General features: G+C 36.8%; 1 protein-coding gene across 2 annotated transcripts; it reads left to right on the top strand.

The window, feature by feature from the left end:
• The first annotated feature begins 841 nt into the window (after window positions 1-841).
• Window positions 842-23,857, top strand: LOC135586638 (DEAD-box ATP-dependent RNA helicase 28-like). 2 transcript variants are annotated; one of them, XM_065120992.1, is made up of 20 exons: window positions 842-1,218; window positions 2,221-2,394; window positions 3,892-3,960; window positions 4,040-4,146; window positions 6,277-6,355; window positions 7,979-8,152; window positions 9,864-10,012; window positions 10,820-10,915; window positions 11,745-11,847; window positions 12,331-12,393; window positions 12,676-12,737; window positions 17,998-18,094; window positions 18,681-18,799; window positions 18,878-18,920; window positions 19,042-19,143; window positions 20,422-20,520; window positions 20,626-20,706; window positions 21,012-21,301; window positions 22,616-22,698; window positions 23,537-23,857. In XM_065120992.1, the coding sequence occupies exons 1-19, from the start codon at window positions 946-948 to the stop codon at window positions 22,632-22,634; spliced, it is 2,199 nt and encodes a 732-aa protein (XP_064977064.1). In that variant the 5' UTR covers window positions 842-945; the 3' UTR covers window positions 22,635-22,698; window positions 23,537-23,857. The 2 variants fall into 2 exon arrangements, with proteins under 2 accessions (XP_064977064.1, XP_064977065.1); XM_065120993.1 differs by having other exon boundaries at window positions 23,540-23,678.
• The last annotated feature ends 512 nt before the right edge of the window (window positions 23,858-24,369 follow it).

Here is a 24,369-nt window from a genome sequence, read left to right as displayed (position 1 = left end):
AGAGTGTTCCGTCTTTTTTGTAGCATAGGATTTGGTCCATCCTGGCTCTTCCCTGATCATAACTACCTTATACATATTTATGGTTCAAGTTAGCAGCGTCTCAACTTAACAGTTAAGTATCATTTGTAGCTCGAACTGATGCTAGTATAGTAAGCACATCGATCTAGGCATTCTCTCCGTGGGAAACCTATAACACGTTAAGTTGAAAGAAACTAGTGATTAGTTTCTACGCTTCAACTAGATATTTTACTATGATTGGATCTCGGGGCTCATAGTTCATTTTCACTTAGTTCAAGACTAACTATGAGTTGCTAAATATTTAGGTATTAAACTTAAAGTTGCTCGGGTGAGTTGAAGACTATAAAGAAGTATCGTATACTCGATTTTATTATTAGAAATCTTAAACTTAAACTACATACCTTACTTATATGAGTCCGATGCCATCTCCCTTTTTGAGGTGACAGAGCTATCCACGAACAATGTGTATGCAGATATGGTGTTTGTTGAACGAAGGAAGAGTCATTTCTATTGCTCACCTCCGACCCGAGATACCATACTGCGAGAGAATTTACTTCAATGATTCGTCAATCATCACCTATACAGCATACGTCTGAAAATAGGGTTGAAGTTTCGTTGCCATCAAGACCAGCACAAATACAAATCCATTGCCCTGCGTGTGTGATCGATGATAAAAAAGATCATCATCAAAGTACCCCGGACGAAGGATCTCCACCGTTTAACTTAGGAAAACTGGACCGTTAGATTAGGTTTAGTGCTCCGACTCCAACAGGGCCACAGGCGAGTCACTCATTGGCACCGCCGCACGCGGTTAACCGCACCCCTTTTGAAAACCCTCGAGAACCCTATTCCGTCCGCATCGTTCGCTTGTGAACACTTCGTCGTCGCCATCTCTCACATCCCCTCCTCTCCCACGGCGGTTCTCTAATGGATCCCGAGTTCCTATTCGACGGGGCGAGCTCCGACGAGGAGGCGGGGGTTGAAGAGAGGGCGGCCCAGTCCCCGTGGGAGTTCGCCTCTTACGCGGAGTCCGTTGCCGAGGAACACGCCCGCAGGAACACTACCTCCATCGACGCCAAGATCACCAAGGCCCTCCAGGAGCGCGCCGTTTCTCTTCCCGAAGATGGAGACGGTGAAGAGGCGGAGGAGGAGCCGGAACTCAGTGACGAGATTCTTTTTGGTGACGAACTTGGGAAACAAGTGAGTCGTTCCGTTTGAACCCATCTTCTTCTTCTTGCTCTTTGCCGTTGTGGTTTCTCTTGGAAAAATAAGGTTTTCTTTTGTCTTTCTTTCTACTTCCTCTGCACGATTAGGTTGAATGATGCCGCCAACCATTCTTCTTGGTGTACTGCAAGATGCAGACACGGTCGCAAGACTTGTATTTTGTTTTTTGGAAACTATGTTTGTTGTTTCCGAAAACATTTGAAGTATTCCATGTCATAGAGACTCATTAGTTTCGAAGGGAAGATCGTTAGACACATCAATCACCAAAATGCCGGGTTTATTGTTTTAAGGAATTGTAATATTAGCATGGAAATTGCAGCCGTACCTCAAAATAGTGTTGTTTAACTTCTGTACGAGATGTTGCAATTTGGTACTCCACACTGGTTCATTGTCTTGGAGAAGTAATTAATACGCCCACATAATATGAGCCTAATCAAAGAACATATGAGATCACTAATCAGCAAAGAAAAGTCTGGTGTCAAATGCACAAGAAGAATGAACAAAAGAGGTACCATGTGAGGGTCCTGCAATGATGTGCTATGTGTTAATATTTGTAGGAAAGTGTGGTAATTTGGATTTTGGTGTCCTAACAAATTTTGATTAGGTTAATCTTGATATAATCTCTCTCTTCATTTAAATGTCATGTAAATGCTTAATTGTTGTTCTAAAAATTTCATATGGAGACCATGGCAACTAAGGCTGGTTATAAGGGTGCATGCAAAGAGAAACTGTAGATTGATGCAGTACTATGGTGCCTTAGCATGAATGTTGTGATTTTTTAGTTTTTGAGCTCTTTCTCTGCCATTTTTGCTTTTATATATCCGTAGAGAAAAATTGTCATTTGAAGTTTCAACTTCACTTGAACTGCTGTCAAGATGTTTTAATTATCTGTATAATTTTTTAAAAGCTGTAATTTAAAGTTTGAATTGCGCCTGAGATGCCGATTTTGTATCTTACAGCTGTTTTTTTAATCCTCAGGTGAATCATAAATCTCGTAAGGCTGATGGTGGAAATTCGGGTGCGAGGGCTCATTCTTTTTTTGCATCACATGGAGCGTCCTTCCATGCAAATTCTTTCCTCGAATTAAATCTGTCTCGCCCTTTAGTTAGAGCATGTGAAGCCTTGGGATATCAGAAGCCAACACCCATCCAGGTTCTGTTTGTCGTTAATGAATATATTTGATTCACTATGCTTGCCATGATTTTGTTCGAGTTACACAAGTTAGTTTCTTTCTGAAGGGTCATGGGTACTAACTGCATCAAAATAAGGTCTCACAGTTCATATACCATACTGCTTATGCCATGTATAGTTGCACATTGTTATTTCTTAACTGGAACTACTTTTCTTTTCTATCTAAACTTTGTGATTTACCAAATTTAGTTGTTCTGATATATTCTGTGGATATAACATATGAGGCTTTGATGAAAATGAAGTAGTTAGTTGTAGGACAGTCCATGTAGGTTGCACAAAGTGAGAGATTGCTTAAAGGTCTACACAACAAAAATGTCATGCAAATAATAGAGGTGGAAAGGCTTGAGTTCTACCACATGTTGGTCGATGAGGAGGAAGGCCTAAAATTGCTGAAAACAGTTTTTTCCCTAAAAAGAAAGCGAAAAAAACTTATAAATAGTTTACAACACCCTGCTGATGCTTTGGCTACCCATGCTGTTTGGTTGACACAAGCTAGGACATGTAGGTCAATTGTTGGACAAAGGCCATGGTGCCCTTGCAAAATACTTCTGTGAAGATTTAGGGTCATATTGATGATCGATGAAAAGTGAGTGACACGTGCTTGAATGCTTTTATTTTGACTTTAACCCAGTAACTAAGATCATTGTAATATGCTTGGAAAAAAAGAAAAAAAGATGCAATAACTCAGTACTAAACCTATTGCTGAGTATTTGGTTTTGATTTTAATCCAAAATGAATTCTATTAAAGTTTTCCATCTTGATCTGATTGCATCGGACATCCTTCAACTAGAATGAAAGTAACTAACAGTGAGGCTTTTAAGATGAGCAAAAAATTACATTAAGAAGTTTTTTGCTGGAAATGTTGACAATAATAACAGAGGCGATTTAGACTTACCGTGATCTGGATTGATTTTCTGCTTTTTTAACTGCCCTTTTGTTGTGCATCAACAAAAGGATTTCAGAAAGCCTTGGAGGTTGCGGTTGGAAAGTTTAATTTATTTATATGAAATACAAATGAAATAGAAAGATCATATGAATTATCTTGGTTAAACAAAAGTTGAAACTTGACAAGCTTATTTAACTTGTCTTTTCATGAGATCGTAGATGATACTTTCTCCAAACATTTCACTGATAAGAGTTCAGAAATACCAACTTTTTTATTAGTGGATAGCAATTAAGTTTTTTCTAAGGTGCAGCATAGAGGATTATGAAATATAGATGAAAGATTAGGATCATCACCAATTTCACGCACCTGAGTTAGTTCCATGGCAATCATACAATGCATTGCTTGTAGAGTACATAATCAAAGTGTGATGCCAAACTTGTGCTTCTGTGCTAGATGTGGGCATGTGAGGGATAGTTGTGGGGCATGTTACTGATTTGTCTAAAATTCTATAACTTATATTGTTTATGTATCCTGTCATTTGTTTTATTCTGATTTCTCTCTGTGTGGAATAGGCTGCATGCATACCATTAGCATTAACTGGGCGTGATATATGTGGAAGTGCCATGACAGGATCTGGCAAGGTACCCCTGATATATTCTTAATTATCTTACATTAGCTCTACACAGTCTTCAAACCTTATTTTTAAGCCTGTTATTTCAGACAGCTGCTTTCACTCTCCCTGTATTGGAACGTCTACTTTTCCGCCCAAAGCGTATCCTTGCAATCAGAGTGCTAATTCTAACCCCAACAAGGGAGCTGGCTGCACAGTATGTTACATAATTTCATTGTACTGTAGCTCTTTGTAGCATTTCTTTAGCTATTCTTTTGTTTCTTTCTTTACATCATGTAGATAAAGTTTTGACATCAAATTGTTATTATGTATTATAGTTCATTCATCTAGGGGAGGGTGGGCCTTGGTATAACGGTGAGGTTGCTCCTTTGCGACCTGGGAGAACAGGGTTCAAGTCACGGAAACAGTCTCTTTTAAATATTTAAAGATAAAAGACTGCCTACATTGACCCTCCCTAGACCCTGCATTGGTGGGAATCTCGTGCATTGGGTACACCTGTTAGTTCATTTGTCTAGGGGAACACAATGCTTTGTTTCTTGGTCATCAGCATTTTACGTTGACATGCCAAATGTCTATGAATCACATCCAGTTGTTGTATTCCTTTCGATTTATGTATGCCTTTTGCTTGCCAGTTAGCATAGTTTGTATGGATGTAACTTCATTTGTGTCGATGTAACTTCACTAGCATGTGAGCACCGACATATAAAAATTATTTAGGAGCATAGCATATGTGATGTATGATTGATCTAAGTTAGATTGACTTTTAGGAAAAATGGTTTTGAGCCCTGTAGTTTTCTTTGTTTTGACATTTAAGATGATTTCATCCTTTTTTTATTGTGCTTAAAGCCATTAAAGAATCCAGTTTGAGTTGGTTTGTAGCTTTTGAATCGTATTTAAGATTATATACTTTGAGGGAATTATTAAGTTATTAAAATCAAGTTCTAAAAGATCTATATGTTTTGTTGGCTAGGATTCTGCAAAGCTGGATGTTTTAGTATTTCAGGACTTTTTTGGTATGGGACTCTTAAGATTGTATGAAAGCTAGTTTCTGTTGATTTGAAAGTTGATTGATTAGTGGAATAAAATTACAGTTCTTTAGTATGACAGACAAAACAATTTACCTATAGCTGGACAGGGGCAGAGGCATGATTTGCAATGGGGTGCAACTCGCAGTGAGCTTATAAAAGACTCAAGATTGTGTATCTTGTAGATTGAAAATGGAATATATACTTAAAGAACTTACATTAGTAAAGATCATTTATTTTTTAGGATGTATTGTTTTTAACTGTTTTATTGTTACTGAAATAGGATTAGAATGTGGTCCAAAATGTATTATTATCACAAAATGGAAACTTGGTCTAATGTTCGAACTCAGTATCTGATATCTTTCCTAATGTTATGTTTCAATATATGTTTTTAAGAATTACTGGTTTACAAACATATCATATTTAGTTTGGAAAATAAGATGGAGGGGTCGAACAGGAAAGGTCATAAGTCAATGTGCATTGTGCATGATTGATTGGCCGTCTTGACAATATGCTTGTAACTGGCTCTGGGAGAGCAATTTTTATCCATTTTTTGAAATTGATGAAATCACATGGCTGGTTGGAGCCTACTTTGTAGTTGGTTCACATAAAAGCTTGTCATCTGTCGTCATGGAAGAGATCTTGGAGCTGTATTATACTTGGGAGCATTTTCCTTGAACAGATAAGAGAGGCAAATTTATTGGGATAAACAGAGTGCTAGTTGGTTAGATTTGTTAGTGAGGTGACTATCTCAGTTCTCTGTTGTTTCGACTTTCATGGAGTCTTGTGTTACCATAGTCTCATGAACAGCTCACCGAAAAGCTTCTTGTATTATAGTCATGGAGGATATCTGGGCCTCATGCTTTACTTCGGAGCATTTTGTTCTAATTGATAAGACAGATATATACATGAGAGAAATAGTGTGCTAGTTTGTTCTTCTACTCGGTTGTCTTCATCATGGTTTTTCTTTGTAATTTAACTTACTTGAAGTTTGAGCCCTGTTCACCCATAGCCCCATGAACAGTTGTCCTGGCAATCTGAAAAAATGACAAAGAAGCAGAAAAGCAACTTCTGTTTTTGCTTGTGGAAAAGGAAATATGAAGTGTTACTTTAATGAATTGATTTTTCCATTAAGATTCTTTATAATGTTCCACTAAATTTTTCTTGTCATGGCTCTTGAACCTGCAGCAATACAGCAGCACTTGTGTTGTTAGTTATAAGTTCACTAGCTCGTGCAATTATAATGAACCAACTGTTGCTACATAATTAAGCAGAATTGATCACTTTTTACTTAATTGCAGGGTTCATAGTATGATTGAGAAACTTGCTCAATTTACAGACATCAGATGTTGCCTTGTTGTTGGTGGGCTTTCAACAAAGGTTTGTTGTAATTTACATCTTCTGTGGTTGTAGTGTATAAGCCCAATGTTATCAATGTACTCTTCTTTCCAAATCTGAAGACACAAACTAACAATTATTATATTCAGTGAGGATTCAAACATGAATCTAAATGATTATTAATCAATTTTAATGTTTTGGATGTTAACTTGGACTTGGAGTATTCTTGACTAGGAGCGGATTCTTACAATTTGGTAGCCAATAATTTTGTTTATAGTGTTATTTACCATATTCCTATGGGTGGAGTATCCATACGCATAAAAGGTGGCAACATTGATCTCGGTATATGCAATTGGTTGTCATGCTGAAACTTGGCATGATTTGGTGTATTGCTTGTTGAATTTTAAATGTACGAGGAATATTTTTCTACATGTTCTTCTTAACCGAACTCACTTCTCAATTAACATATAAGAGAGTAAATGGTCCATTATTTATGCTGTTAACCACTGTTCATTTGTCAATTGAGTACTAAAATTTTCTTATAGTTGAGGACTAACCTACAAAACCATTGTATTTCAATCTCGATGATGATCTTAGTAGGCATTCAGGGGTTTTGTCCATCAACAGTAGGCATTCCGGGGTTTTGTCCATCATCAAAATGGCATTTTTTTTGTTTATTCATAATTGGTAAGTTTAATGTACATCATCTACAAAATTATATATACCTATTTCCCTGTTGACTTATCATTGTCCACATTAGCAAAATTATCATTCAAAGTCATACGTTAACTTTTTTAAGATATGTAACTTACAAAAACCAAAGTATAAAAGATAGAAGCTGTATAGAAGATAACAATGAAAAAATAGTGAATTTCATAGTTCACTAAAGAAGTAACTATGATATTGTTAGAAAATTAATGGTAGTCGTATAATACAAATGTATCATGGGGTTAACTATTAACTAACTATTATATATGTCATGTAGAAGACCAGAAACCTCTTCACATGCAGTTTTGTAGATAGTGGTCTCCTGGCTACTTTGCTGATTACCATGCTGGTGAAGTATTAGGTAATGATAAATTAAAAAAAAAACCTTTATTTGAAGAGAGCACACTTTGGATTTTGTATGAATTGCATATTTTGACATCCCTTTCCTGTGGTGGTATCTTTATTTCCCTAACAGGTTAAGACTACCCTCTATCTTGTGGAATGTGGAGGTTAAGGTTGTATTGTATTATCTATTAAATGACTATTATTTATGTCATACAAAAAAATAACTTTTTTGCATGGTAGTATCTGATAATCGTTTCTCTTTTCTTTTTTTCACTTTTTTGAGGTTGTCAGTTATCTAGAGATGACCAAAATTTGCCTTCGGTGAAGTTTGATTCATTCTAGTTTATTCTGATCAATGTCTATCTATAAGGTCAAGAAATTGGCTAAAATCATATTGGTCTTGGATGACACTCATAAGTACACCTCTGCTACCCAACAACTATCTTCTGATATTGGTTGCATTATGTATTTGTCAACAAGGTTTTGGTTAAAATTTGTCTTCATGTTTGTTACATCAAGTTATATATTCTTTTAGAATTGCTATTATATCATAAAGTTCTAATAGCATACTGTAGCTATTCTTATGGGTTTGGCAATGCTCTGTTCTCTCAGGTTCAAGAAGCAGCCTTAAGATCAATGCCTGATATTGTGGTAGCTACTCCAGGGCGAATAATAGATCATTTACGAAATTCGCTTTCGGTTGGACTTGAAGATCTTGCTGTTGTAATCCTTGATGAGGCAGATCGCCTTCTGGAATTAGGTTTTAGCGCTGAAATACAAGAGCTGGTATTCTCCTTGTTGCTTTTTTTGGCTGTTGTAGTCACAACTGCAAATACACCTCATTGCTATTTAACAAGTATTGGGATTTGTTAACATTATAAACAACAACAATGTCACTGTAAGGTCCAAAATGTATGGGGTTGGTGGCATGGATCTAATAATGCCATTGAGTTGTATCGAGGGCATTATCACTACGATACTAATTTCAATCAGATCTTTCCTTTTAGTGTTGATAATAGAAGTTTTCTTGGGCCTTCTATACCTTTCCTTATGCTGCTAATTTTTAGTTCTCTATTTAACTGGTGCATCTGTATGTCTCTTCGAGTATGCATATGCCTCATTAAGTGATTATCTCATTTTCTCAGATCATGGTTATCCTAATTGTGAGACAAATATTAAAATTAAAATTAATGTTATATTTTTTTTTCAAATTCTAAATATAAAAAAGTGTTTGTTGCATTTTGCTGAATCATCTTGGAAGAACTTATAGTGGTAGTTGAATTATTTGTTTCTGATACATTGTGTGGCAATTTGGTGGTACCTTAAAATACATATCTGTCTTGTGTTGATTTATTGTGTTGTTTGATATGTAAAATAGCTTCTATTGGGTCAGTTTGGTCCAATATGATTGCACAAATCGTAACATCGTGCTTGAGTGTCTACTAAGCTTTGATCTTCTCAATAGTGACACTTTCCTCATTTACTCAACTGTCGAACGTGATTGCACAATTTGCTACAGTTTCTCCTTTTGGTAAATGCTTCTCCTTTCTCCATGGCCTATAGGCCTTGAAAATGCTGGTCCTTGCTTCAAGAGAGATCTTAGTGGCAGAAGAATGATTGCACATGTGAGCATTAAAACAACTACTGAACAGTAATAAATAAGTAGTTATTAGGAAAAAGTTTTCATAAATAAAGAGAACAAAATTTATCAAGTAGTGTTTGGTAGTGCTAGATGTGTGAAGTTCGCATGGTAAGAAAACGTGAGCTTCTTCCAGTCTCTATCTTATCCTAGCATATGGAAATGCTTTCCTTCCCTGCATATGTTTTGTGATTGCATAATGTGATTCATTTCATTTTTTATGTTTGATATATTTTCCCTCTCTGACAACTAAAAAAGGAAAATAAGGGAGAAAAATGTATAGAAAACAATGACAACAGAAATATTGACTGTTGTCTAATACGACCGAAAGATTAGAAGTTCGCCTGCACATTTTCTTCAGGATAATGCTACTGATGGAAACTGAAGGTATTAGGTGATCGGAAAACTTATGTGTGTTAATGACAGTGTTACAACAAGTTGTTTTTATCTGGGCTAGTTGGGAATGGCTGCAGGGACAGTTTCCTGCTGTCAGGTGCCATTTTGGGGCATCACTTGGTAATTTAATCCCATGATAGCTTTTCTTCCTGTTTCTTGGTCTTCTTTGGCTTATGTTGACCTCTTATGTCTGATATAACCATGATTTACTTTCCTCTAATCTGGATATATGGTGATTCACAAGAATATGAAAGGTGTACATGCAAGAGGAAACCTCATTGATATTAGCCATTTTCACTTTAGTTAGTGATGGAGCTAATGTACCAAGTACCAACTAAATACTTCAAAATTTCACACAATTTTACACTAGCATATTGACACAGTATTTTGGACTAGCATTTTACTAGCCTGAGGTTGTAAAATAGTGTTTTGCTTGCTCAGCCATGTTGTTTTATAATGTAGATACGGATGTGTCCAAAACGGAGGCAAACTATGTTGTTCTCTGCAACTATGACTGAAGAAGTAGATAAGCTTGTCAAGCTTTCATTGAATAAACCTGTACGACTGGAGGCTGATCCATCTTCCAAGAGACCAGCTACATTAACAGAGGAGTAATCTCTCTTCTATTTTGTTCAATTATGTTTTGGCGATATGTTTCAGATTGTCTCATGTTTCTTTCTGGAATCAGTGACTTGGTAAAATGTGAATCTTTTAACAATTGATTTTAATTTATTTAACTTCTGTCAACAACTTCACATGTCCTTGTGCCTTCAGTAATAAATTTTGGCTTCCTTTTCATATTTTTTGATGGAGAACTTAAAGCTGACAAAATTGTGATGATTATTGCCTTTTCTTTGTTCCAATTGGATAATATATATGATTCCTGATAATTTTTTAATGAGGAAGGGATTTCATAGGTCTAGATTTGATATCTCATATCTGAAACTACACAAACCTTTCAGATCGCTATACCTGCCTTTGTTCACCCAGCATTTTGAAAGGATTTCTTGTTCACTTGGCTGGTTGTATTTTGGCAACTAAATCATGTTAGCAAATAGGAGTATCTAACAAGATTGTTTATGCATCAAGGATTAGCTTAAAATTATAAATGTTTTTCATAATAGATGAACTTATGAGACACATCTGTTGTGTTCTGATGATGTTGTTTTGATTGGTAAAACAATGGATTTAAGCATAAAGTTGAACTACAGAGACAATTCTTACACTAAAGATTTCAGTGCAAGTAGATCCAAGGTCGGATTTTGTGGCATTCAAATTTGCCAACAAGACAAAAAAAAGCCTATTTGTATAGTTTTATATTATATCAGGCGTAGCATTGTTACTGTTTTTAAAACTGGTGTTTCATCATGCATGAAATAATATCTAATCTTTGAGAAATTTGTTTCAATCTTTTGCAGGTTTGTCAGAATACGTCGTGCACGTGAAATAAACCAGGAAGCAGTTCTTCTTTCACTCTGCTCAAAGACTTTCACTCAGAAAGTGATAATTTTCAGGTTTTATTTCATGTGACATGATTTGCATGACTTTATCTTGAGCACTAAATAATCTTATCAGTGGTCTCTTGTATTTATTTGGTAGAGGAAGGTTATGTAGGAAATGATTGGCCATAAAAGCTAGAATTAATTATTCATTAAGGTGTAAACTGGAATAACTTGTACGATTCTGGCTTAGGTTTTGATTTTGTTGTTCCTGTCTTATATTTGCAAGTACAATCTGATATCCTCATTCAGTTAATCCTCAGATTTATGTAATAAGAACCAATGGGTGCAATTTTGGGTATCAGCATATGGACATATGATATGCTGAAGCTGAATGCACCTTGGTACCAATCTGTTGGGGGAGGGATGGGTAAAAAAAAGGAAGAGGAAGAAGAAAGTGGAAGACGAAGGAAGGGGAAAAAGGAAGAAGAGGAGGCGATGGAGGAAGAGGTGTGGGAGGAGAAGAAGATACACCAAAGACAGGGGCAGCAGGTGGGGAATGGAAGGCACGCGGGCAGCGGAGGAGAGGTGCTTGCGAGAAGTTGTGACCCAGAAGCTTCTTGTGAACCCTAGCCCATCAGATGATGCAAGCATTTAACAAACTGGACCAGTTGATTTTAAGCAGTTGGCATCCCGGTTGGCGATTGGACTGGCAAATACCGACCATTCCGTACTGAACCGGGCAAAATAAAAAACTTTGACAAGAATTCATTGCTATCTATAATTTCTTTTATTTGGGCATGTAGTTTTTGATGTTTAAAAAATGTATTTTAATTTTTTCTTTCTTCTTGTTAACTGGTTGGTATAGCTCGGCCTATCTCACAGTCAAGGTTTTTAATTTCAGTGGAACGAAACAAGCTGCACATAGGTTGAAAATAATATTTGGTCTGTCTGGAATGAAAGCTTCTGAGCTACATGGAAATCTTACTCAAGCACAACGTCTTGATGTGAGTAACCTTCTATGTGATTTATAATCCATTTCTATATGCATGCAATCTGTTAACTTTAGTTTGACTTATGACACGTCCTGAAAATTATTTTGACTAGGAGAGACTAGGCTTAAACTTTTAAAGTTTGAAATGGATTTTCCGTTAAGTTCGACTTCTGCTTACCTACTTTTGCTTATGCTAACTGTGATCTTAATATTTTACACAGTTCTGTGCTTTTAAGTTTGATAAGTTGTTACAAATATAGTTTATAGACATGGTTGTTCCAATCATTTATTTATTTTATATTATGTTGATTTGTTGCTTTACATGGAAATGGTCACAGTGGACCTGGAAATTTCATCATTTTAATGCATGAATTTGCTTGGCTACATGAATTTTACACCTGTATTACTGATACCCTTACCAATCTCTAGTCAGATTGTGTGCCTTGATTTGCATTTGCATTGTTTCTTTATTTGTTTAGTTTGGCATGCTTTGCAGGCTTTGGAACAATTTAGAAAGCAAGAAGTGGATTTTCTAATTGCAACTGATGTTGCTGCTCGTGTAAGTAATTTGGTTAAATGTTTTGAGGGTACGTTTATTGAAAAAGTGCATGTGCTCTTGAAATCTTCCATGCTTGCCTGTATATGTCATCAACAATATGTCTGTCACTTCTTCTTTTTTTGTGTTACCTTGTTCTATTAGTTAACTAGTTAGTGCTAATCAGATTTTGCAAAGTATCATAATGACATTGTTCTTCTTTCCTGTGATCCTCTGATGGAAACTTTTGGAATCTATATATTGCTGTCCAAATTGATGACAATATTTTCTTGTCTTCTTGAACAGGGTCTCGACATAGTTGGTGTTCAGACAGTAATTAATTTTGCTTGCCCTCGTGATTATAAAAGGTTTACAACACATACTTCTCTCTTGTTAATTGTTACAAGTACATCTTTGTTACCTGATTATTTAAGTGAATTTTCGATCATTGATCTGTCAACCATTTTTTCTCAATGTGTTTGGTTGTAAGAGTTAGAATATTTTTTTAAAGACATGTTCAACATGTTAAGTATGGCTAATCTACATGTAACAAACATATTAGAATTTTCCTTGTAGCTTTGTGGTGAACCTTTTTGGTTTTATGTCTGCTGATGGCCCCAGGATCCACCTCTTGTTAAAATCATTGTATCTATATGACATCAAGATAATAATGTTTATGGTCATTCGACCCATCGCTTTCTAAGTATGCCAATCTCCATTACAGACAAGTTTGATATATATTGTTTCAACCAAGGATTATAATATCGAATGATACCGTCCGTACCGGGCGGTACGTATCGGTCCGCCAGCAGATCAATATGCGGATCGCTCACTTCCAAGCATATTGTCGATTGGTAACAATCGATTTCGACTGTTGTCGCCCGCTACCAAGCGGTATCAGCCTGACTGTGGCTTGGTTGCGACGAGGGAGAAGGCGCTCGAAGAAGAGGGAGAATCGGGAGAACCTCGACACTTCTTAATCCAGCTGTGCCCTCCCTCGACGATCCTGATCCAAGAGGTAACGAAGAGGCGGCGTTTCAGCTTCTTTGTCGTGTTCTTTGCCAAAGGCCGAAGATGTTTGTGACCCTCGACGTCTTCGTCGAACGTTGCAGATGAGGAGAAGACCGCGGTCTTCTCATTTGACGTGACGAGGAGAAGAAAAGGAGGCGACGTCGCCGAGGCAGCGTACGCCTCCTTTTTATTTTAATATTATTTTAATATTTTAATATATTGATTTTTATATTTTTATATTATATATATACGGTGTACCTCTTGGTACGCTCCTACCATATCGAGCAAAACTCGAAACGCCGATCGGTATGATACGAAATTACGAACCTTGGTTTCAACACTATAGGCAAGGTCTTACAACTTTTGCAGATTTCTGCACCATGTTGGTTGTTCTTGGTCATGTATTATTACTTTTACAATCTTATCTTGGGGAAAATTTATTATGGTTTCTGTTAGCTACTTTGTAGCCTCGATTAAAGTTGCCGAACACCCTGTCCATCAGATGCAGCTGAACTGTGCATCTACAGCTTCTCACTGTATGTGTTTTAGTGGTCCAGGTGTTTTTACAAACCACTGTCATGAGCCCTTCATTGTTTGGTTCTAAATACAATAAGCAGCTGCATGAGAATGGTCAATTATTACAAGCTTTTAACATACCAGGACCAAATATCAGACATGTATGGGATCCTTATGTATTGGTATCAGTTATACAAAACCACAAGATCAATGAAGGATGGGAAAGGCATGGATACACAATTTATAAACCTTGAAGACAGTTGGGTAAAAGCAGATTTATGTGGGTGTCTTTAGATTGAGGGTTGCCTATGTAACATGAGTCCTTTACCAAAGGCATTACTGCATCCATAATATTATGATGTGGAATGGAAGATGAGGTTGTTTCAGTTTAACTGCAAATCGAGGGGGAGAGAGTTGAGGGGGTAAAACTAACTGAAGAGACTGATGGAAAGCAGAAATGAGTAATTATAGAGCAATTTAGAAAGAGATAAGTGTTAGTTTAGTAGTCACCCTTGATTTCACCTGCTATTTTAATGCTTTTATTTACTGTTTATGTAGCATGAATTCTTGCACCATAGGTGTCTTTCTGATTCTATCATGCATTTTGATTTAGTGTTTTTGGTTGGATTAGTTTTATTCTACTGATAACTCAGTCTGAGACTATTGATTCCAGTTTGACAAGAGTGCATAACGGTTGAGCACCTTTTATTTTAATGATGTTTTATGTGTTGTCAAAGACTGATGATTTGTGCTCTGGTATTTAGCAGTGATTTAAAAAGCTTTAGGCGCCAAAAGGCGCCAAGGTCCAAAAACGCCCGAGGCGCTAGTCGCTTGCCCAAGCGCTCGCCCAAGCGCTCGCCCGAGCGAAGCGAGGCGCTAAAATATAAAAATATATAATATAATTAATAAATATAATTATTTAAAATTTTAAATAAAAATATGCTATTAAATTAAGAAAATCTATTAACAGTATTGAAAATTAATCATTTCAAATAAACTTAATATTAACAGTATACTGTATACTGAGCTTGCTGATTGAGAAATGAGGAAGCAGCGGCGAGCAGCAGCGGGAGGCGCGAGCGGCGATAGCGACAGCGGCAGCGGGAGTAGGAGCGGCGAGCAGCGACAGAGGCAGCGTTTGCGAGCAGCGACAATGGCGAGCGGCGACAACGGCAGCGTTTGCTAGCAGCGACAGCGGCGAGCAGCGAGATCGAGATCGGGATCGGGAGTGGCAGCGGGTTAGGGTTGGGTAAGGGTTATATCGGTTTAGTTGGTTCGATTGAACCAACTAACCAACCGAACTAAGACCGAACCAGACCTAAAATCCTGGTTCGGTCGCCTTGGTTTACCCAAGCGCTCGCCCGAAGCGCCCAGCGCTTGGCTCGGGCGAGCGCCCAGGCGACGCCTGTTTGAAGCGCGTCGCCTGGGAGATTAGCGAGGCGCTCGGGCCTTGCCTCGCCTCGCCCGAGCGCCTTTTTCAATCACTGGTATTTAGTGAAGAATCAAATAACATGGTTTTAAAAATGGCTGATTATTATTTGATCAACCATCAAGCAATCCTGATTCTTTAGAAAGACCAAATTTAATAGTGGGTTTAAATTTGGAATTTACAGAGCTCTACAGTATGAAAAGATCCATGTGGTTCACCTCAAATGGTTTGGTTATTATATATCTTTGTTGTTTAAAATTTCTTAGAAATTTATTTGATTTGGCTAGAACTCACCAGGATGAACTGATCCCATAAAGAATCAGCCAATTTTGATGGGTAGAGGTCGAGTCTGGGTGTTTTTGGCATAGAATATCCATCATAGAGGTGTGATTGGCCATCGCTTGGAGGATGGAGAAGTGTCTAATGCAATGCAAAGAGGAGGAAAAAGAAAAGGATGAAAGTTGAATAGAAAGAGAATATGAACAACTTCTTGATCTGATTTAGCCATCAGGAACAGGAGATGCAGGAAGGAGAAAGACCAACGAGCGCAAGGAATGGGGACATTTACCACCTTGTTGCCTTTGCCTGCTACACATCTTGTCGTCACACCTTGCCCTCTGCTCCTGTCCACTTGTCATCACCTGTTCCCATCTGCTTACTTTCACTTCCCTAGCCCATGCCCTAGATCTGGTCGAATATAAAATGCAAGCAACTAATGTAGAATATTATAAATGCTTACATAGATGACATTAAAAAATACTTTTGTTATAAAAAATATTATAATGCGGCCACTGCTACCTGAAACTGGTAGTTGGGTGGATAAGCCATAGGCGAGAATGAAAGATCTATTTATAGCTATGTTTATAAGGTAACACAAACAATATAGTTTTAATTTTCTTAAAATATAAAATTAGGAAGAGGCTTACAGTTACAATGGTGGATTGCAGGAGGCTACTGTGTTCATGCTGTAAGGTATTTTAATATTTTTATAGTTTACAATTCATATTAGAGGAAATTTTAATTTTATATCCTTATGATAAGTATGTCAAGTTTTTTTTGCTTATTTTGTGATTTATTATTTATTTTAAAATCCTTTGCTTGGCCAATTTAGATTCCCTCAATCCACCCAGTGATTTCTGTTGTATATTGTATCACTGCCAGGCAGATCACAACTTTTGTTCTGCCATTGTGAATTATGGTTAGAGACCTTCATTAGCATTTGCTCTTAACAACTGCTCTCTATGATGAGATAATAGGCCCATGTACTCACGACACTTATAGATGCTAATTAGAAGAGATGAAATGAATACTATTAATTGAGGCGTTATGAATTTGTTGTTGTTGGTTGATAAACTATCCCAAGGGCATAGGCAATTTTAAGTTTGAAATTTGTGACATTTAAAGTTCTAATTACTTGCAAATCATGTCAACTTTTATAACATAGGAGACACATGGAAGGCATGACTCATAGTACCTGGACTCTTTGGATCTGCTGATCCATAGTTGGCCCAACGTGATGGCTTGAGCTATCATGGAATGGCTTGAGCTGAGTAATGGGAATCTATTTGGAATCAGTAATACTTTGGTCAGGTAGACATTGACTTCTTCTTTTAGTGGGTTATTTTGAGATGCCATCCCCCTTTTTTGTGGATCATGGTAAGAATGGAATTTTAAGACTTTTGAATAGTGAGACATTGTAGAAGTGTGGGTAAGCTAGTTGGCTTGCATTTAGAAAATAGGAGTCTAGGTTATAATAAATGGAAAAAGAATCAGGTAACTCTTCCTACGGGCCTGAAAGCATGTTCGATTCTAAATGTAAAGTGAGGATTTGCATGGGATGGTTATGTTGGGAACCTTGTTTCATTTATTCTTGAGAGGTTTTGCAGCAAAAATGAAGTTTAAGGCTTTAAGGAGTAAAAAGTTGATTTGTAAGTTTTGTGGCCTGTTTGGAGAAAGGCAGAAAAGGATAGTTTGAATTCTTGAAAGTTTGAGTTCTGTAGTTGATATTTCAAATTCCAACTGTTCTTCATAGAAAATCTGTAGGTAGCAAAAGAATTATTTTGGTTCATGAGCATTTGGTCTTGCTGAGAAATTATTTGTTTGAGGCTTCACAGCTTTTATATTATTGTTATTATGCAGAAATAATTCAATGTATGAATTTCCAGGTAGTAAATTAGCTGGATAATTTGAATGGGCACAGTTTGTGAGTGTTGGGTCTTAATTTCATCTTGAGTTACTTGTTTGAAGAAGGTAGTTAGCTTAGTTTGCTACAGTTTAAATCTGATGATATCCTACAAATTTAAGTGAACAAACACGTATAAGCATTTATATTGTGAATGTATATCAGTATGGTCAACTTAGTAGATTGTTCTTTTTATTTCCTTTTAAACTAGCTTGAAGCATCATCACCTTATCACATATTTGTCCAATAATTCTCATGACCCACTTTTTTCTCTTTTTCTCACGTGCAATCATGTTTTTAATTGCAAATTAATGTTTCTAATTTCATGATAGTGTATATTGGTGATGTCCTGAAATTGTGTCACAAATGTCTTGGCCTGAGATGGGCTCTATATCGAGTAGCATGCTGGCACATATCAGCATGGCTCTCAGCTACTATGTCACATTGCTCTTCCCTTGCGATTTTTTATATGTTATGTTTGATTATGCAGTTATCTTCATCGTGTTGGTCGTACTGCTAGAGCTGGGCGTGAAGGATATGCTGTTACATTTGTCACCGATGACGATCGATCTCTTTTAAAGGCCATTGTAAGCTTCTACTAATGTGATAAGTTTTTAGTTTTCTAGAGAATGGTTTCAACTTTCAAGAACTGGAGGCAATAAACATTGAGAAATTTTATACTTGAAGAAAAAACCCAACTACTTGGTTCAGCATATTTTCTCTCATATGGATCTCATAGTGTTCCACAAATCCCTGTCTTTGTAGAGCTGTGAGTAGGATGTGGCCTTTGGTAGATATAGATATACCGTTGTTATTTTGGAGTTCTATTTTGAGCACAAGCTCTTCTAAGTTCCATCATTGGTGGAAAGCCTTATGCACTGGGGCATCTTTTTCTGTTTGTGGTTCTATTTCCTAGCACTTTCTGTTGTTTGTTTAGTGCAGATGAATCTGAATTTTCACCATAAATTGCATTATATGCTATGCTAGAATAATTAAGCTTTACGAAAATTTCGATTTAGTTTTTTTCTTGAATTAACCTCTGTTTTTTTATTTCTTTAATTTAGACGGTGTGACCGGCAAAATGATTCTAGTATTATGGCATATTTAAGAAAACACTGCAGCCATAATAATAGGAATAATTACTGGTTTTTCTTTATTTGTTTGATGTAATAGGCAAAGAAAGCCGGCTCACAGCTGAAGAATCGGATTGTTGCAGAAAGACCAGTTGCTGAGTGGTCAAAATTAGTAGAACAAATGGAGGATCAAATTTCTACAGTTCTTCAAGAAGAAAGGTCTTATTTCTTATTTCAGATTTACTCAGTAATAAGTTGAACTGGTCAGTAACTTTTTATTAATATTTGTTGGTTCAGGGAAGAGAGGGCTTTGAGGAAAGCTGAAATGGAAGCTACAAAGGTATATGCATTTTCTTTGAATTGTCATTTGTAGCTTTTGAATAATCTGATGTTATCATGTATCTAATATGACTTTAGACCTGTACAAGGCACTTCTCATCGGAAGGTTCTTTGACTTTTAGGCAGAAAACATGATCATGCATAAGGAAGTAATATTTTCACGCCCCAAAAGAACCTGGTTTGCAACTGAGAAGGAGAAAAAGGCTTTAGCTAAGGCTGCAAAAGTAAGTTTGTTTACCACAACAACCATCATCTGGTTGGTCAATTTGATTCATGCTTCCAGGATTTCATGATGTTATGCTTTAATTGCTCCTCTCAAACAGTTGAAGCACTACTAGCAAAATTGTCTTTTTAGGCAATTTCTTTTTATTTGTGTAATTTTTTGGGGGGGGGGTTAATTGTGTGAGACTTGTATTCATGTGTTTAGTTTCCTGTTTTTTTCCCTCTTTTCTTTCATGTTCTGTTTCTTTGCTTTAAATCATCTTTCCTTTTGTTTCCTGTTGATGTAATGATGAAGTTATCCACTCTCTCGAAAAGATCTCATAGTATCTCTATGCATCAGTTCTAAATTCACATTCCAAACTTCATTTTATCATATGTAGAGTTCATACATGTCAAAAGTACTTGATGTTGTACTAAATTCTAACAACCTTTTTTTTAGATTTGGTCCTGGAATCCATATTAAAATTTAATTGTTGGTCCTTTTGTTGGCAAAAATCATTCAATTCTTACTATTTTTTTATTTTACTTATATTTTTAGTCACTTCTTTCACAGTCATCTTTGTTGAGTGGATGGATAGGTTAGAAATTATCTTTTGTTTAAATCAGGCAGTGGATGGGCTAAATTTAGAGTTGCTTAGATGATTTAATTTTCATGAGAGGCTATTTGATTAATGGTTGATGATCGATCATTCAAGACTTAATATTTACACTGTCATAATCAAATTTGCCTTAGTTGTGGAAGCTTAAAAAAGTCCTTAGTTATAATTCTGATGTGTCTTGGTTTTTCCTTGGTTGCATCAACTGACCATGATGATCTCTAGTTCTCTCTTGGTTCATGCATGTATAAATTTGTCACTTTGCCTTGAAAACTATCATCCAGTTGAAGTATAAGCACTCTTAGATTTTAATTTTTATGCCTGTAAGGAGTTGACTCTTAGGGCCTCTTAGATGTGTGTCCTATGTTGGGTATTCTTTTTGTTCTTTTGATATATCACCTTCTGTTTGCTTTCCTGTCTGTATAGTGTTCTTATCTCTGAAGTATCTTCTGCGGTTTCTAGAATATGAAAATTTTCAGCATTGTTTTGCGTGGTATCATCAAAACCATTCTGTGATGAAAAGGGATATCTGCATTGGTGCTCTCTTTATTTTAGATGCTTTCTCATTTTATATTGGATGGTTACCGGTTAATTCATCTTTCTCTTTCACACTCTTTAAATCCTGTTGTTACGTTGGTCCATATCATGTGTTGTGATTCATATCACTCCAATGTTCCTTATCAGGCATCCCTGGGTAAAGATCAAAATGGTCTGAATGAGGTAATGAGTTTACAGGAAGCAGAAGATCTGAAATTGAAGGAGAAAAGGAGGAGGGAGCGAGAGGTACACTTTCCTTCCAATTTAAATTTGATGGTCATGCTGATTGTTCATGTATCTACATTGATTGGAGGTTGTGTTGCATATGATGCTTGTTTTGGTTTTTAACAGAAAAATCTGCCTCGGAAGAAACGTCGTAGATTGGAAGCAGCTAGAGAGATGTTAGAGAATGAAGATAACGACGAGGATCAGGTCTGGTTGCCTATATGTGTATTACCATTCGATATACTTTCAGATTATCTTGAAAATCTTTTTGATTTTTGGCTTACATTTTTCCACTCTTACGGATTTTGGTGTAATTTTGTCAAACGCTGAGCTGCAAGAATGTTCTTTTGAGATCTTGATTTGTATCATTTCTTTTGGAATCTTATCTTTTAATTTCTTATACTGCATTTCCTGGTGTACTCGAGGATGTATTGAAAGTGAATCAGGTAATGGTATGCCAGATTAAAGTTGATCTTTAATATCTAGATTGTGTCAATTCTGATTGAATGCAGGAAACTGAAGGTGGAAATAAAAAAAAGACAAGGCAGTCACTTGTTGATCTAGCTTATAAGCGAGCCAAATCAGTGAAAGCCATGAAGAAAATGCATGAAGCTGGGAGGAATTTGAAGAAGACTATCAAGTATAAAAACAAACCTGTTCAAAAGGATCAGACAAGGAAAGAAGAAATGCTCGAGTTATTCCAAAATGATATGAGTGATAAAAAACAAGCACGTATCGGTAAGAAAAGTAGCAATGTTTCAGGGCAGAGAAAATCAAAAAGCTCTTTTAAGAGCAAATCAAGGTACCGATGACACTTCTAGTACGTTTACATTTACACTTTACTTTTTCTGCAGGAGTGCATGGACTGTATCCATCTCTTGTTTGCATCAATTCTGCATTTTGTATTTAAAATTGTTATATGCTAATGCTTGGTTTTGCACAATTGATATTCATAATCCACGGACACTTTGTTTTTCCTGAGTCAGATGCTTATGACATATCTAATTGTGGAACATAGATATGCAAGAAGGTGCATGTCAATTCCTGTTTGTTGGCCAGCATTTGCTATGCCAGGATGATATTGATGCTTGAACTGTGGATCAGTTAGTCAAAAACTTTTCAGGACCATGCACCAATAGCTGGCGGATGTGGGTTTTAAGAAGACCTGAATATGTGGGGAAGGGTTAGAGTCATGAAAGGAAGCTTTGGAAACCTGAAAGCAATGTGGCAAGTCCTTGACTTTTCAAATAGGGAAGGACTCTTTGCTAGCAGGAGGGCCAGTATGAGTAACATTGGTCAATGCTTAAGGACTAAAAAGTTGGTGGAAGCCTGCAGAACCTTAAATCATATGTTTGTATTATTTTGAATGGTTTAACCATAACATAAATTACTAATAACAAAGGTGCCCCTGTAAGAGTTGATCACAATTAGATGGGATCAGGAATATGTGGTGCTTACTCATGTCCTGCCTTTTTTGTGCTTTCACTTTGGCAGCAGACATTATCAAACAACAAGTGCCCCTTTTCCTCCAATTTGTCATCATAAGTTGTAACAAATTTGATGTAACTTGGTTAAGATCAAAGTTCAAAAAACTGGGTGTGCCTGTCGGTAAGAATCTGTATTCACTGGTCGAATTCGAAACCATGGCATGGACGATTCTGTTTTCGCCCAGTTTCAGTTCATGCTGGGCTCACCATTCAGTATGGTTTCACAACCGGACATATGATCCGGTTTTTACTTTTGGAATAGGGTGCTGGATGGTAAGCCTATTCCCTAATATAGATATCAATTTTAAAAAAAATTCAGTTGATAATTGTCTTTTTCTTCATTCTTTCTCTCCTTGAACGTGCTCTCCTATCCTCTCCCCTCTTTGCTTTTACACCCTTGCCATGTCCTCCACCAGTGTGTCACTGCTGCCACTCCTACTGATCCACCTGCTGGATATTGGGATATAATAAATCTTGGAAAACTTAACTTGTTGAGTTGAGTTGAAAAGGAATCGCATGTGATAATACATCATCTAATGAGACTGGGATTCAACACCATGTTTGGATTAATGTTAAGAATAATTTCAACACCATCTTTTCTTAATTTCTACTTTTTGAATTTCTTGCAGGTACAAGCGCAAGAAGTAGGAGAAATTGTGGACAGTATATACAAAATTTGACAGGGATGCTTCCTGGTCGGACCACGATTAAGGTTCTGCTCATTATTCAAATATTAATTTCATATTTATGATTTTGAGAGTTTCATGTTTATGTTTAATCTCTCAGTTAGAGAGCCTGATGGTGGATGTTTGTGTGCCATCTGTTTTCGCTTAATGGTCAACCGTACTTATATCTGTGATTTCCAGTTTCCAGTTTCTTACTCCTGCCAAATTGATAGATCATGCCAAACAGCTGAAATTGGCAGGATTTCACATGTTGAACTGTGGCTGTGGTAAAGGATTTGATTTTCTCACACCTAGTTTTTAGAGTTCAGAAAGTGATAGAGCTATTTTTTCTCGATATGCCTAAAAGCTCAAATGCTGTTCTATAATTTCATGCAAAAAGCTCAAAAAGTTGAATTTGATCTCGATATGAATAGTCCCTCTCTCTTTGAACCGAGTTTAATGCTATTCTGTTGCCAGTTTGCCTAATTCAGACCTTTCCTCCCTACTGTTTGTGTGCCATCTGTTTTCGCTTAATGGTCAACCATACCTATATCTGTGATTTCCAGTTTCTAGTTTCTTACTCCTGCCAAATTGATAGATCATGCCAAACAGCTGAAATTGGCAGGATTTCACATGTTGAACTTTGGCTGTGGTAAAGGATTTGATTTTCTCACACCTAGTTTTTAGAGTTCAGAAAGTGATAGAGCTATTTTTTCTCGATATGCCTAAAAGCTCAAATGCCGTTCAATAATTTCATGCAAAAAAGCTCAAAAAGTTGAATTTGATCTCGATATGAATAGTCCCTCTCTCTTTGAACCGAGTTTAATGCTATTCTGCAGCCAGTTTTCCTAATTCAGACCTTTCCTCCCTACTGTTTGTGTGCAGCAGGTTTGAGTTTTCGAAGCATCCGTTGTTTGCCTGAAGATGGATCGATCAAAGGTGAGGGAGCAACTTTGATTCGTGGCTGTAGGCAGTAAACTTTGATTCCTAAAATGTTTACATGTATGTCTTACATATGTTGCCGAGGCTCACATCACTTGACCAGCCTGCATTGCACTCTGATTCGTGGCTGTAGGCAGTAACATTTCAGGATGTTCTCCTTACGTATATTGCCGATATAGACATAATATTTATGAGATTTTGCCATCAAGCAGGCAGTTCAAACAACATGTAAACTTATGAGATTTTATCTTTTTTCTTTCTATATCCTCCGAGATGGCTGTCATGATTTAAATGGCTATGCAGCCATCATCTCATAACTATTGAGTTACTATGGCGTTAATTCTTGATATAAAGTTATAATTATGATAAGCTAACATTTTACGGAATTAATGTTTCTCTGGAGGCGGCTTTTGAAAACAGTGTCACGTTATCCCTCTTCTCGTTTGCTGCATTAGCAACACAAACCCGATAGATTGCCCCAGTTATCTTTACGGTCAATGGGCATTAAGATGAATAAATGTTGATATTATTCGTGTTCGAAATATGCATTCACCTTTCGTGGGTCGATCATATCAATTTCTGCACGGATTGATTCTGCGTTCTGCGTGCATAATCGGAACGGCTCGCCATTGTGGGAACACCACGTGTGGCCCACCACTCGCATAGCTGATTCGAGGGAACAGTATGTTCGCTGTGCCGCACGCGACAGGAGAAACCTCTTCTGAGCCTGATGGTTCTCACGTGTTTCACACCTGATTTCGTCGAGGTCGGCTGCC

This window comes from Musa acuminata, chromosome BXJ2-8 (genome assembly GCF_036884655.1).
Source record: "Musa acuminata AAA Group cultivar baxijiao chromosome BXJ2-8, Cavendish_Baxijiao_AAA, whole genome shotgun sequence".
NCBI classification, from domain to species: Eukaryota; Viridiplantae; Streptophyta; class Magnoliopsida; order Zingiberales; family Musaceae; genus Musa; species Musa acuminata.
Note: the sequence above shows the minus strand (reverse complement) of the source record. Positions and strands in the feature narration are given on the sequence as shown.

What these genes read in the sequence shown, in the direction of transcription:
- LOC135586638 (XM_065120992.1), top strand. Translation starts at nt 946, where the DNA reads ATGGATCCCGAGTTCCTATTCGACGGGGCGAGCTCCGACGAGGAGGCG. An exon ending in CTCAAGCACAACGTCTTGAT is followed by an intron (nt 11,848 to 12,330) that starts GTGAGTAACCTT and finishes CATGCTTTGCAG; the next exon opens with GCTTTGGAACAATTTAGAAA. An exon ending in TGCCCTCGTGATTATAAAAG is followed by an intron (nt 12,738 to 17,997) that starts GTTTACAACACA and finishes TTGATTATGCAG; the next exon opens with TTATCTTCATCGTGTTGGTC.